The sequence below is a fragment of the Poeciliopsis prolifica genome, unplaced genomic scaffold, assembly GCF_027474105.1.
Source record: "Poeciliopsis prolifica strain line A6 unplaced genomic scaffold, Auburn_PproV2 SCAFFOLD021, whole genome shotgun sequence".
Taxonomy (NCBI): domain Eukaryota; kingdom Metazoa; phylum Chordata; class Actinopteri; order Cyprinodontiformes; family Poeciliidae; genus Poeciliopsis; species Poeciliopsis prolifica.
Window position 1 is genome coordinate 1,082,773 of NW_026562396.1, and position 15,272 is coordinate 1,098,044.

At 38.4% G+C, this 15,272-nt stretch overlaps 1 protein-coding gene across 1 annotated transcript; it reads right to left on the minus strand.

Moving 5' to 3' along the window:
- Window positions 1-4,539: 4,539 nt before the first annotated feature.
- LOC129369566 (trace amine-associated receptor 13c-like) lies at window positions 4,540-14,607 on the minus strand. Its single transcript, XM_055045068.1, has 3 exons — window positions 14,451-14,607; window positions 8,734-9,096; window positions 4,540-8,596 (listed from the first exon to the last, which is right to left on the minus strand). Exons 1-3 carry the CDS (start codon window positions 14,500-14,502, stop codon window positions 7,722-7,724), a joined length of 1,290 nt encoding a protein of 429 aa, XP_054901043.1. The 5' UTR covers window positions 14,503-14,607; the 3' UTR covers window positions 4,540-7,721.
- Window positions 14,608-15,272: the final 665 nt, after the last annotated feature.

The window sequence follows — 15,272 nt, forward strand, 5'->3', positions numbered from 1 at the left end:
CATCAGATTCTCATCTGAGCTCCATGGACTGTCACAAGAAGCAAACTGCAAACGTGAACCATGTCAACTCTAAGGTTTATTTATTTTTTCTTTCTGCACTTTAGTGCTCATCATTTTTTAAAAGTAAATGAGTTACAATATTAATGAGGGAGAAGAATTCAAGATGAGCTCACACACACAACAAAGAGTTTAGGTTTATGATTTTTTAAAAAGGCAAATCTTTAAAATAGTAAGCAGACTTTATTTGAAAAATACATTTTCAATAAGATCTATGGGATTTTTTCTGCTTCTGACTGACAAGCAGTTCCTAAAAAGAATAAAAGCAACAAAAAAAAAGCAAAAAATTAAATTTGAAATCTTCTCTCCTTGAAGGAGGTTCACTGCAAGAGTTTGAAGATTAAATTCATTTTCAGATTAACTGGCATCTGAAAATGTTGGCTTAAAAACACCATGCAGCAAAACATGGGCACGATTTAGAAATCAGATGTTTGTGAAAAGAATGTTTCTTCCTGTTTGTGCTCCAGCAGTTTCAATTTAATTAACAACCATTTGGTGGTGGTTCACTGTCCTGGGCCAAGTTCAAACATTAGCTTTATGTTCCAACTAATATGGTATTACACTAAAATGATGAAACAAAGAGAGTTCTTCACTTAAGACATAAGATTAGATCCTAATAGCCTTTTAGCTCAACCTCACTTCAAAAATGTTGGACCGACCCTTCAAGGCTGATATATTTTGCCTATTTATTTTTTGTGGCGGTTCCCACAGCAAATAGCATTAAATAGTACAATTAGAGTGAGGAATGTCTGACGCTGATAAAGAGATCATATGGATTCGTTTGACTTTTGCAAACCTGGTTCTGACATGTGTTGCCGTTGCCCCTGCAGATAAAACCCGGTATCGCTAAGCTCCCCGCTCCGCTCCCTGTCGTCCCTCAGAGCCATCTCTGCCTTTGTCCTTTCCTCTGCTGAGTCAAAAACGGATACCAGCCACAGGTGGTCTCTGTGCTTTATTGGTTCTGACACACATCTCTTGGTTTAAGAGCTTAGGGAGACAATTAAAAATTCATAGGGACAATGAAATGAGAGGGAATAAAAAAAAAAAAGACAAACAAATAGGACAAACAAGAAAGCATAACCTTGCAGAGGCACTAAAGTTCTCTGACCTATCATCTACAGTGTTTATTGCTGGAGGCTTCTCTGTGCCTATGATTGTGTGGTTGTGGTACAAGTGCAACGGCACAGAGAGTATCTAAACTAAAAAATGTAGTTGCCTTGTTAATAATACAAAGGAGGAAGAAACCTTTAACACCTGTCAACCAGAAATGTTCTTTTAAGCACCTGAACTTTATGACTGAGAGTTTAGCTCAGCTCCACTGTGCAACTCGTTGAACTATTTCAGTCTCTCACGGAATCACCAGAGATTTGCCCACATTTAAATTATTCTGACTAACAAATAACCACTTATTTGCTTACCTGCAAATCAGTGTTTTTGCTATTTGTACGCAGCTAATATTCTCCACTCTGTAAGTCACAATACAGCTTTAATGGAACATATTGTTAATGACATAAACAGTGTATTTTATTCAGATTTTTTCCCACCTGCAGCCCTCCATGTGGTTGTATTGTGGCATCCTTGTTGCAGAAGTACCACCAGTATGAAAAGGACCATGCTAATGTGTGTTTGTGGGCCGTATGAGAGTGTGTAAGAGTTGGAGTTTGGAGTTTTATGTTCTGCACACTATTTCACACCGGCAATACCCATTCTGTGTTTGTGGTCTTTTTCATTGGATCTCAGCTTCTCAGATGTTTCACGTTTTTGAAACATACCAGATAACATATTGATTAAATAAATAATATTAATAATAATAATAATGAAACAGTAAACAAAGTATTCAGGTGGGAAACTCTGTCCACTTCATCATAGCTTTCACTGGGTGTTAGCTTGACTCGGTCCATTAAAGATTCAAACACCAATCGCTGTCAGATGTTTGGAAGAAAAACATAAAATCTAGGAAAGAGTGTGTAGACGGGGCCAGACTTTGCATGCTGACAAACAATACATTTCTTGAAAACAAACTGCTTACAGTCTCACAAAAAAAACGAAACATGTATTTCATTTCACTGAAATACATGTTTATTTTGTCCAGTCTCAACAGTTCTCCATGTTTGCCACTGATTATTAATTACCTTAAAATCAAAATTGTAGAGAGGAAAAAGTATTTCTGGAACCTTATGTGGCATAAAAAGTTTGTACTGTTTATATGTTTATTAACTCTTTATTCTTTAGAGGATAACAGATTATCAGTGAGAAAGAAAAACACTCCCTCAGATCTCCAGTGTGTCCTCAGCTGGCCTCCACTTTACTGGTAAATAAAATATCCTTATTTCAAGGGGATTTTCCAAAATGAACAATGCTTGTATTGTTTATTGATCTACAATAAAATCTTGTAGGTTGAATTTTATTGCATCTCTTTAGTGTTTATGCATGTTTGCATGAGGTCTCTGTACCACAAAGCTGTTTTATTTTGGTTAACAGGTTTGAAAATAGCTTATTTTTTGGCAACGAGAGCAGATTTTCCTACAAGTGCTGAAATATTAGGACTGAAAGAGACATTATTTTCATTCACCCACTGTGTATAATTTCAAGGGAAGCTTTTTGCTCAATTACTTCGAAAGCTGCCTAAAAGCAAAGTGTTTGATGTTTAATGTTTCACTTCACTTTAAGATTGTTTTATTCATATTGCTCTGTTTGAATGTCATCACTAAGAGTTTCCATATCAAGGCGTCAAACAGTTTTGCCACAGTAAAAGCTGCCAACCTAATCACAGATACTGCGCCATGTGTGAGTTTAGTGTTTCTGGGTGAGTGAAAAAACAATGAAGAATTTTTTAATGCTATTTCTAACCATGCCAATCAACTTGTTTTAATATTTCATTATTGTCTTAAAGGGACTGTGAGGTTTTCCCACAAACCAGCCAGAGAGTATTGAGTAAAGTTAAAATAAATTTAAATTTATTACAAAAAAATCCACAAATAATTTCAAAATGATAAATCGGGCCCAAAACTGAGGTCAACATAACAAACTACAACTCAGGTAGCAACACAAAGAACTCAAACAAAAAACTGACCTAACTAACAAGACATGAAGAGAACTTAAATAGTGGGTGATCAAACCACTAGTAAACACAAAAGGGATAATTAAACACACACAACACAAAACAAATACAAAGGAACATTACTAAATCTTTAAATTAAATAAAGATTAGAACTGAACTAACTTTCAAAAGAAAAAACATTAAAGAAATAATGAAACTAAACTAAAAAACCAAATTTCCCCCTCCCCTGGTGAGCAGATGGAATGGCCCACTGGGAAGTTGACCACCAGTGGGCATCAGCTGGAAATCATCTGTAGCTCCAGGGGAAACTGGTAAACTCAAACAAAAGAAATTTAGTGCATTTAACAAAAATTATAAAGAACTGACAAATAAAGTTAACTAAATGGGTGCACTACACATAGTTAACTAAATTGGTCAAATTAATGAAGACAAATTTAAAAATAAAAATCTAAACTATTCAAACAAATATATAAAGTAATATTAAAGAAGAACAGAAAATAATTACTTTTATTCTGTGACAGCAGGAACAGCTGTCACAGGGACAGTGCAGAGTTTCAAAAGAGGGGTTGTGTGAAGTTTCAGAGTATGTGAGTGGATTGTCCGTCTTTGGTGGAGTGTTAGTGTCTCTGCTGGACAGTCCATGAAGTTGTGTCCTTACCACTTTCCATTCAGCAGGAACTGGGATGTGAACTTCCTATCTGGTTCTGCCCTTCTTCTTTGTGTCCAGTGTTTGTTCTTTGTCTAACCAGTAGCTGTTCAATTGTCTGCATTCACATTTATCTGGTGTTTTTAAATATAGCTCATAGGACAGTCTTAGCTGATCTGTCAGATTGGTGCAACAAGCATCCCCAGTATATTACCAGTGATAAAGCAAACAATGATGTGATACAAAGATGTGTTGCATAAGCCCACTATCATTATTGTTCACGCTAATAACATATTTTGAGGTTTAGATTGTTCCATACGGCTGCATCTTGGGCAGGTTGAGCTCTGGAATCAGCATTATTGATGTTGCCTGCGATACTGCTCACTTAACCTTACAATGCTCTCTGCAATTCTGCTTTTAAGCAGCAGGTGTTGCTTCAGTGGAAATCTGGAAAAATTCAAGAGATAGAAGATGACAATTCAGAGGAGATCTACTCTCCGCTGCATTTTTACAAGTTCCTTTTGAATTTTCTGAAACATTTAGCAATAAATGTTACTTCTTCTTTTATATTCAGCTAAATGTTCATCTGTGAAAATTAATGTTCCTGCAAAGATTATCATCTTACCCTTTCTGATCAGTCACCTCCTTGACCTCCTCTTATCATAAACACATTTGGTTTCACTGGAAGCATTATTTTCTGGACAAAAAAAATGTAAATACCTTGTTGTGGTTTAATAAGACAATTTTATTCTTCAGTTTGCTTGTTGAGCTCATTTATACCTTTTATCATATTGTCAGACTCTACAATACAGCAACAAACAAGACATCATACACATCGCTTAATGTTACAGATACATCATACCCTGAAGAGACAAGCTGCACAGTACGAGGGTCTGCTCTGATAATAATCTCTTACTCTACACATCTGTGATGTAACCCATTCAGATAGTCAGAAGTATACCGAAAATGTTTTATTATCCCAATGAAAACAAGGTTTAACAATATAAAAAAACGTAAATAAAACCTGTTTGGCATGATGCTAACTCATGGCACAATGCTAATGGCTGACATAGGAGCTCATAAAGTGCACTTCTGAGGCAGATAATTGCAAAAGTAAAATTCAGTTATCGCAGCAGGGTCAAATTAACATTTTTAAACATTAACTTTGTTTGAGAGGCAGTTGCATAATGTCCACACACAAGCAAAAATAAATACAAGGTTAATTTCTGAAATCAGAGAAAGGCCTGAGAGGTGGAAAAATAAATAATAAATCTGTAAGGACATGAATTTCATTCAGGACATTGACCTGCCTGCTTGTCATCTACAGTATTTGTGTTTAGTTTTAACCTTTCAGCTGTCTAGTGGTCAAATATGCATAACTTGACTTTTGCTTTTAGTTACTTTTAGTTGATTTTAGTGACTGAAAAACGTCCGAACCGAGCCTGTCTGCAGAAGGATGAAACATATTTTTAACTGTAAAAATGAGAATAAAGCCAGGAAATGGTTTGATAAGCACAAATATAGATGGTAGGTGGAAGCAGGTTCTCATTTAGTCTTCCATTTTTGTCCACTTATGCAGCATAGTGCTCCCTTCATCCTTTGGTACCCCATTTCATACCCATTTGTCATCCATCCTTCCATTTTCTAAATCCACTTGTATTATGCAGGGCTGTACGGGGGTACTTGCATGTCTCTAGTGGCCAATGTGCTCGAGGCGAGGTACAACCATCCACATGCACGCACACACACGCACACACACCCACACACACACCCCCACACGTACACGCACACACACACACACACCTGCACACGTGCACATGTTCTAGTCCTCAGAGACCCCTGTCCTGCATTTTTTAGGTGTTCCCCTTCTGCCACACCTGGATTGAATCTGCAGTTCTTGGTGACTGCAGAAAAGTTCATGCAGTCATTTGGATCAGCTGCTCTAAAATAGAGGCACGTCTAAAACATGCATAGGAGGGGAGCCTGAGGATTGGAATTGAGAAGCACTGACTTAACATAACATGCATGTTTGTCGGTGGTAGGATGAAGATAATCTATTCATTCATGAACCAGAAAACACAAACTCCACACAGAAAACCTTTGGCAGCCCCCCCTTTCTGGGAGGCAACAGTGCTAAGTTATCACTCTTTATACTGAAGTATGTTTGAAAACTGGAAGTAAAATTCATACAAAATGCTAAATTCTCAGGCAGTCTAATTATGTTATGATCTAGAGAAATTATTTTGTATCAAATTTTTGTATATAAAATTTAAATGACCATAGAGTGAAATAACAAATGATACTGACCAGCTGCCTTCGAAGCTGGATTTCAGAAATAACAGATCTAGGATGGAAACAAAACTATTTTTCTCCCTATTCTCTCCAGAGCTCGATGGCTCTTGTTGATGAAGAGGAGCAGCATTTCTTTTTCAGTTCAATGAAGTTCCTCTCCTTATGTTTCAGGTGGAGCCATGCCTTCAACTTAATGAAATTCATTTCAGCCACTTTTGTCGGGCTCCTCATTCTTTTAGTTCTAATTCACATCCAATGACTGCAGGTGATGTCTTGAATGCAGATGCACCAAAAAGTGTGAGGTCAGCCGTTTGGTCTAACTAGAGAAGTTCAAAGTCTGAACTGCAGCTGAAGCTCTGATATGTCAAACCATTTCCTGCTCCATCTCACTGAGACTTGAGATACCGACCTCTTTCACTCAAAGGAGACTCACTCCAGCCCAGAAAAACACTAAAATAAATCACTCCTGCTTTTAGCTGTTTCCAGAATGAAAACAACAGTTTAACATAATCAGCCTAAAGTAAATTAGTCAAATTGATTTGTTCTGAGATCCTTACAGACAGTTCACTAAAAGCCACAGAAAGAGCAAGAGTGACTTCATTAGTTTTTCATAGAGCCATGATGACTAAAATTTAAAAGTAACTGAGTCAGTCTGGGATTTCATTAAAATCATTGGATATCATGTATTTCTATTATGCAGCAGTTACAGCAAGCATTTGCCTCTCAGATCACCACCTAACAAATACATTTTAAGTCAATTCAATTCTATAATTAACCCGTCTAGTTTTTATGGATGCAGTCCTGGTTTTAAACAGATGTTAAATTATACATAGGTTGATTATATTTAAGAATTAGGCAACTTCTGACTGTGCTTGTTTGTACTTAGGAGTTTTCAAAACAAAGACAAAAGCACATTATTTTGATTTTTTTTTTAATCAAAATGTTTGAGATGAACAGAATTATGTTGGTGTTGAGGTTTTAGCATGACAAAACAGAAAACTTCAAACTGTGGTAATGTCTTTGCCAGGCAGTGCAAACGAACAACAAATAATTCACTGCAAATAATTTTTTCTCCTGCTTTCAAAGCTGTGATCCAGTGGTCAATCAGTGACCTGATTATTGAATCAGGTCACTGATTATGACCTTATGGTAACTCACCTTTAGTTTATGGATAGACTGAGATCACAATCAGAGGAAGAAATGTGTCATTTCCTCTGAAATAATAGCAATTTATCATTACCACAGAACGGCATTCTTACAATCTTTGAATGTGTCTGAAAGTTAAAATCATGGCGTCTTCGACTCTGACTTGCAACTGAAAATTATGATCTTTTTAATTTCACTACATTCTCAGCGGAGTAAATGTTACTGCAACTTGAAACATTCACACAACTCTGAAACGTTGACCTGTGGTTGATTCAGCTGGATTTGTTTGCAACTGGACTTGAAACCGTGTCTTTGTGGTAAAAGCTCCCAACCTGCATGATTGCCTAGATCAAAGTAGATCTGGAAAAAACATGGACAGTTTCCACATTTTCTCCCCTCTGCAAAGCTCTGACTCTGCACATTGATCCTCATTTGGATAAAATAATTGCAACCATTTTATATTTTGGTCCAGAGCCACAAAAAATCTGTTCGCTAAAACAAAAGAGATGAACATGGTCCTCAGGTCTTCTCACCGTGGGGAGGGGACTGCTCTCTTTGAAAAAGCAGGGTCACACCCTTCCTGAAGCGGTGGTCCCTCACACTGTAGATGATGACATTACAGCAGCTGTTTCCTGTCAGAATCCAGAAGGCCAGAAAAGAAAAGTTGCACCACGTGTATCCCACCACATTTCCCAGCACAAACACTGCGATGGGAGAGAAGGATGCTGTGAAAGCAAATGTCAGTATGCCGATTGTCTTTGCAGCCTTAATGTCTGAGAATGATGGTCTGTGGGAGCATCCTCCTCCTCCCCCTCCGTCACTCAGACTCCCCACTGAGAGCAGTTTACGTTTTTGGGTGTATCGGCGAATGCTTGTGAAGGACACAACGTTAACTGCAAAAGTTCCACCCAGAAGTGTGAAGTCGAATGCTGGGAACAGCAGCAAAATGTTGGCATCAGGCGGGAGCCGGCCTCCGAACAACAGCGGGGCGTAGTTACACATGCGACTGCACTCATTGTACTCCAAAGTAAAGTTGCTGCTGAAGATGAGAGGGGCGAGAGCCAGCAGGAAGCTGGCTGCCCAGGACAGCAGGATGAGGAGCAATGTTCGTCTTCTGGTCACCAGCGCGTCTTTGTGGAGCGGCCACAGGATGGCCACGCTGCGCTCCAGAGTCATCAGGAAGATGGTGCTGATGGAGACAAAGGTGCATCCCGCAAACACGGGACCAATCAGCATGCAGGGCTGCCAGGGCCTCTCCATGTCACTGAAGGATGCCGACGTTCCGCCCTGGTACCACAAGGGAGGAGCGCTGGTCATCATCAGAGAGATTTCAGTGAAAACAGAGAAAGGAACCACGACAACACCCACCATCATGTCTGCTATGGCCAGAGACACTGTCGACAAGATTAACAGAGGAAAAAAAGCATTATTCAGTTTAAATGGTTGACAATCAGGCTTTTAATCATATCTGGTCAACTTTATCTCATGAAAAAAAAAAGAAATACAAGATAAAAAACAACTACAAGGTTACCTTTCAAGTACCCTTGTGGTGTTCTCGACTGCCTGGTTTGCACAAAGACTGTCAGAGTCACCACATTCCCAACCACTATAGCAAACGCTAGGCTGACCATGAACGCCACAGCCAGGGTACGGTTGAGCATCCCACAGCAGCAGAGGGTGCAGAGGGGTGGAAGTGACTGGCCCGAGCCATGTCCCGTCTGCGCAGTCGCAGTCAGGTTAAACGGACAGTCAGAGGTCACCAGAAGAGCTGCGGTGCCCACGGGAATGCTGGTGTTGGGAAGCAGCTCAGACATGGCCCAGAGTGGTAATAATCCCTGTGAAGTGTTGGCAGAAAACCGGCTCAGGAAACCATGATGTAAAGAGGTTGGCCTTCCTAGAAAAACACAGCAGAAAAAGGTATTTTCAGTCATTCATTTTTGGCTGGATTTTGATTATGTAATAATCATGTGGTGGTAGATTTTAGCTACATGTTTTTCTTGCTAATTCTCAAACAGCCCAGATAATTACTGTTTTTTGCATAGTATAAATCAAGAGAAACTGTCACATGAGAGCATCTAGAGTTGCTGAACATGATCAAGTTGTTTGTAATGATTGTCCAAAGACACAAACTCTCCTCTCAACTTCAAAACAAACTTGTGAAATACAAATTAGTATTTCACCTATTGTGAAGTGCACACACTGACTTCAATTTTTTTTCTGTCACCACTTTTCTCAGAACTGTTCCTTGTCCTTTATGACGTCTTTACACAAACATCATTTATATTTATCCATTGTAAATGGCAAAGCACTTTCAGAATCTCTCAAAAAGCTTTTAGCAAGAAAACCAAAACTGTAGACATGTGTTTAAAAGTAATATTTTGATAAGTTTCTCATTTGTTTTTTTGCATCAAAGCATTAGTCTGAGAAACCACTTCATGTGACAGACACCTTGCAAATTATTATATTTTTCAGGAGGTGACAAAATGTTCCAACAGAAGACAGAAATAATAATAAACAATTGGTCTCTTTCTATGTTATGTCTGGGCATGGACCATTTTCAAATTAAAAGCTTCTGTCACACTTCTTTCCCTTCTTTGCATACTGTTGCATGGAAAAACATGCACTAACAAGTTCCCTTCACAAAAGAGAACAAAGTGAATTTTGAGAAATATCACGTCCTGCAATATATTTATAGTAAGTGTGTAACTTTTAAAGTTCTTCCATATTTATTCTTACGTACACAACGTGTGTGTTCATGCTTTGTGAGGTCAATAGTTTGGGATTCACAGTGTTCAGCTGCGTCAAGGCTGAGTATGTTACTGTTGCCGCAACATCAGCGTCTTTTTGCTTTGTTTGATATATAGATTGACAGAATGACAGAAAAGGAATGACTTTTCTGTCAGCGGAATAAGAACAAATATTAAAAATATTTTTTTTGTGTGTGTTGTTGTCGCTTATAATCTAGTCTAGGGGTACCCCTTGGTTTTATTGTCTGTGTATTGTGGCTACTTGCTATTCCTCGACTCCAACACAGTTTGAGGCATCCGTCCTGTCAGTGCCCAAACTCCAAGTTCAGGACCAAATGTCTTTCACAGCTGACAATTAAATGCACGAGTCCTTCCATCATCTGTGTTGTTCAGTGGGCTGGAGAGCAGGAGGGTACACTCGTCCAAGAAAACACAGAGTAACAGGAGCAGACATATTCAGACCAGGGCGACAACCAAAGCAATGTTTTTGGATTGGCTTAGAGCACAAGAGCAAATACCAAAGACTCAACTATTTAAAGAATTAGAGTTCAAACAATCACAGAAATCTGCTCTTGCTATACTGCCACGCTGTTCTGTATTTTGTGAAAATCCAGAGAACAGAAAATATTTTATTAACGTCTAAAGCTGCAATTTCTGTCTTATCCATGAATGTTTGTGATAAAACTGGCCTCAGATGAAGTATTGTGACAGTAGTACAGACACAAAAGTAAAAGAAAATCACCCAACAGCAAATTTCTTAGAACACATCATTTTCATGTGAATTAGTTCTCACTCATTAGATGTCAAACTTTGCGTGAGTCCTGTGTCTGACAACAACAAAAAAAGATTTATGCCTTATCTATATGTTCTGACTAATATCTAAAGGAGGACTTTACATATTCGATGATTTCTATCAGTGTTGCAAAGCAAAAGTAAAATAAAGAAATGTGATTGTTTCCCGTTCTTGTTGTACATTCATGTCTACTTTCAGGATGCCCACTCTCGTTATGGTCTCAAAAATATGTGCATAGCTCCTAGTGGGCTGTGTATCTGCCAAAGGTGAAATTACACAGAGCCCTCATGAAATCACTCTCTGATTGCCTGATTGACTGATCCTATTTTCTGTGTTTCGACTTACTTCTCATCACAGTAGCATTCAGAGAAGGCAGCATGATATTCTCCAGTATTCAGGAAAGACTCCTTCACTTGGTGTCCAGACAGAGTAATTTATATACTGTTGTAACATGTTGTAAAAAATGCTTCCTGTTCATGTTAAGCAGATGCACAGTAAAGACTTACCTGAATAAGAAATGCTCATATTTTATTACATTTTCCTGCTTCAGAGTTATTGCCACCCTGTGAATATGCACTAGACCTTTAAATAAATTAGGCTTTTATTGTGGAAGACCAATCTTACTTTAAATCATGGTCTGCAGTGAGAGTTGGAGATTTGAATAATTTTTAAGCCAATTCCTCATTTATTAACATGAACAAACATCTCAATGGTATGTTCTCTTGTTGCTCAAGTTTTCAAGATTGAATAAGAAAATTAATCTATGTGTCAAATTATGCCATAACCCAGGAGATTACAGGGTTTGTTTTTAATGTGGGTTTATTTAAGATCTTTTTTAGGGTGTTGAGAAAACGTGACGCTCTGAGGAGAGAATGGGATGTTTTGTTTTAAATGCTCAATTTAGCTTGGTTGTATTTCTACCACTTTGTTATAATGTGGAATTTGATTAGAAAACAAACAAAGTCTGCGATTACATATGCGCTTTAAGACTTTCTTGTTCATTTCAGAAACAGAATAAACTGATTTAGACCTTTTGTTAAAATATTTTCTGTTGAGAAAGAGGAAGGCAGATGATGAGGAAATCAAGCAGTTTCTTTTATTCTGCATGAATCGAGTTTTCCATCCATATCACTGAGCAAACACTGACAAGCAGCAACAATGCAGAAACTCATCAAGGCCAGGTCTTGAGAGAGCTGACTTTAAATATACAAAGAAAAAAATAAACTTCTGGCTTCATGAAACGCGTGGAGTGGGTGGAAGGGGAAGGCCTTGCAGCTTCACGTCAAATCTATTTGAGTTTTTGACTGTGATTCAGGTTTTTTTTGAAGGTGATATAATTTCTAAGAAAAAAAAACTTATAAAAAAAACAGTCCCTTGTGAAAATAATTTATTTCAAAAATCAAAGACTATGTGGCTTATCTCTTCTGTTTTTGAGAATGCTTTCAGCGGTTTTAGGCTTTTTTTGTTCACTTAAACTTATTACAGCTCATTAGAGTGGAGAAAACAAAAAAAAAATAATTATTTGTGAGAGGACAGACAATCAGCCTCATTCGGATCTTTCTGCTGTTACCTTGAGTAAAGATGACAAGCGGAAGTCATCCCTGCGGCAGAACCACAGGCGTGGTAACGCAAGGAGCTAACAGCAGAGGCAGAGCGCGCACACACACACACACACACCCACACATGCCTGCACGCATGCACACACGCAAGACTTCCAGCTGTTAGAAAGATAAAGACTTCATAACCAATGGACAGACAGATTTAACTGTGCATAGACTGAGAAATGCAGGATTAATCACAGCTTATAGTGACACAAAATATAGTAAAAAAAGCCTGATAAGTGAAAGTTGTGGGGAGAGTATGTTTGCATGTGATCAGCTGCAGTTTGGCTGCACAACATTCTTTGAATGAACTTTTATTTTAAGTAGTTTTAGCCTGAAGAAATTTATCTTAAATAAATTCTCAAGCGCTCAGGCCAAACACAACAATGCAGAAATCGAATTTCAGTGTTGCACTTAAAGAATGTTGACAATATTTGCTTTTTTCACAATGAGAAAAATCGCTTTAAAACTAGAACTTTCTCGTTCTTTGGAGAAGTTTGTGCTTCGATATCTGTTTTCCAAGCGTGCAGTGAATGAGATTTGACAGGGCTTTGTCCCTGACTGACGGGTTCGGGCATTTGCAGGAGGACCTCCGGGCCCCGGTCAGGACTCTCCGGCCAGGTCGCCCACAAACACACAGAGGTCAGGAGTAGCACTAAGCGTGCTGGACGGGTCTGCACTGAACCGCCCAAGGCCTTCTCTGCTGCTGCAGCATGCAGGCTGAATCTGGACTTTCTCTTCACATCTTGGCCTGTCATCCTGTCTGTGCAGGTTCCCTTTGTGTTTGACAAGTGCACACAGACACAAAGAAGCTTTCATGTTTTTTGTGTGTGTCTGTCACCATATTATGGTCTTGCTTACATTTTTCACATCATTCCTGTGCTCACTGTTTAAATAAACAACATTGGTCATATTTTTCTTTATTGCATGAATAATCCCTTTGTGCTTTCTACTAAAGCCTGCAGGTTATATATTGCAGGTTATACATGTTGACATATAAAATGAATCGTTACAAACATACAAACATGCACTAGATGATACTACATATAATATATTTTTAAATATCTTTTTAAATTACAGGTTAATTTCAACAACTGAAAGATACAGAGTTCATTTGACGCAGAAAAGCCACCTAATATTAATATAAAAAAAACTAAGATCTTAATCACTGCATGACTAACAAAATAAAATTTGCTTACAAAGCTCAAATAAAACAATTTTTATCCATCTGTGTGAATACATCATAGTGAAAATTAAACCACCAAAGTAAGTGTAATATGTCAAAGTAATTCATTTCTATTGTGAACAGTGTATTTTTGGAAACTGGCAGAAATAAAAAATATATATATATTCTGATAATTTTTCTCTCTAAAATTGCATCTGAATTCTGGAAATATTAACAAACTAAATCAAAATATGCAAAACTATTGTTTCAAAATGCACACAGTCGAAACTGTTACTGCTTCATCCACCAAGCATCTTCTAGTGATGATTGACAAAACTAAAATAAGCTATTAATATTCAAACATTAACTTTCAGACTGCAATTAAACTCCACTGATTAGACTGACAGCTGACATAAGTTAAATGAAAATATTGTCACACTGGACTTGTGCTGCCTCGTCCTCCCTCTCAGTGACTCCTGGTCTTGTTAACACACAGTTAGCGGACATCATCACTGCGCCGAGTCAACAGCAGCAACACGACTCAGCGCACTGATGTTACACAAGACTCCACCCAACAGTTTCATTGATGAAACATTTCAGTCTTAACACATGAGGTTTGGTTATTGCTTTAGAGTGATCTTCATCAGCTCTGAGTAATACAAATACAGAAAGAATGGGCTTTATTAAAACTTAAATTATTGTTTTGAAAACTTATTTTAATTCATTGGATTATCACAATGTAGGTCGTTGTGAAAATCCAATTTATGTCTGCCTGTGCAAGCGGCAAACCAATCAAATCAATGCTTCGTACTGAATTATTTGGCATTTAAGTAATTCAGTATTCAAACATTCACTGGAGATGAATTTAATTCTTGAACGCAAATTACAAAACACACAACATGATGCAACAGAGAGTAAATAAATCTAACTGGATTATCTTACCAGCATTTCCACTGTCATCGACGGTGGAGCATTTGTGCAGACAAAGGTGCATAAAAGGAAACACAATCCAGGTTTAACTTGACGGAAGTTAAATCCAGTATGAATCTCTCCGGTAGCAGGAGGAAGTGGAGCTCTGCTCCTCGTGGCTCATTCTCCAGAGGAGCATAAAGCCTCTCAGATACTCCAGCTCTCTGCTTCTGTAATTCAGCCTCTCCCATCTCACTCCTCCACCTCTCTCTCCTGCTTCTGAAACCTCCAACCAGCTTTCCTCTCTGCTCCTCGCCCACCTCCTCACCATGCACACACACACACACGCACACACACACACTTCCCCAGAGCTTCAAGGTAAAGTCCACAGTTGTGTTATGCTCCTCTTTCTCTTTCTTTCCTCCCACATTTGCCCTCTGACGTGCATCCCTCCACTTTCATCTCCTCCACTCCAAAACATGTCATGTTCAGTGTCTTTGAGGCTTGAACTCTTCTTTTATTGTCACTGCAAGCCTCGTTGTTTAGCTCACTTTCCACTCAGCTCATAGGGAAGCATATTTAGGGAAAGATTTTCTTTCTTTGCTGCACTTTTATTTTCATCCACGTGTTCAAACTGTGCAAAATTAACAACAGAAACAGTAACTGATGGGAGTTGACTGTTTTAATAACATCCTTTCTTGGGGCATTTGTCCAGCACTTCTGGGCTTCGTGGCGTCCACAGCATCCACATCCATCCTCTGTGTTCATTATCTCAGGGAAACAGAGATAACTGTGCTCCCATGAGATCCTGCCTTTAAAAAACTGGAAAAAACTGGACATCAGATTCAAAGATCC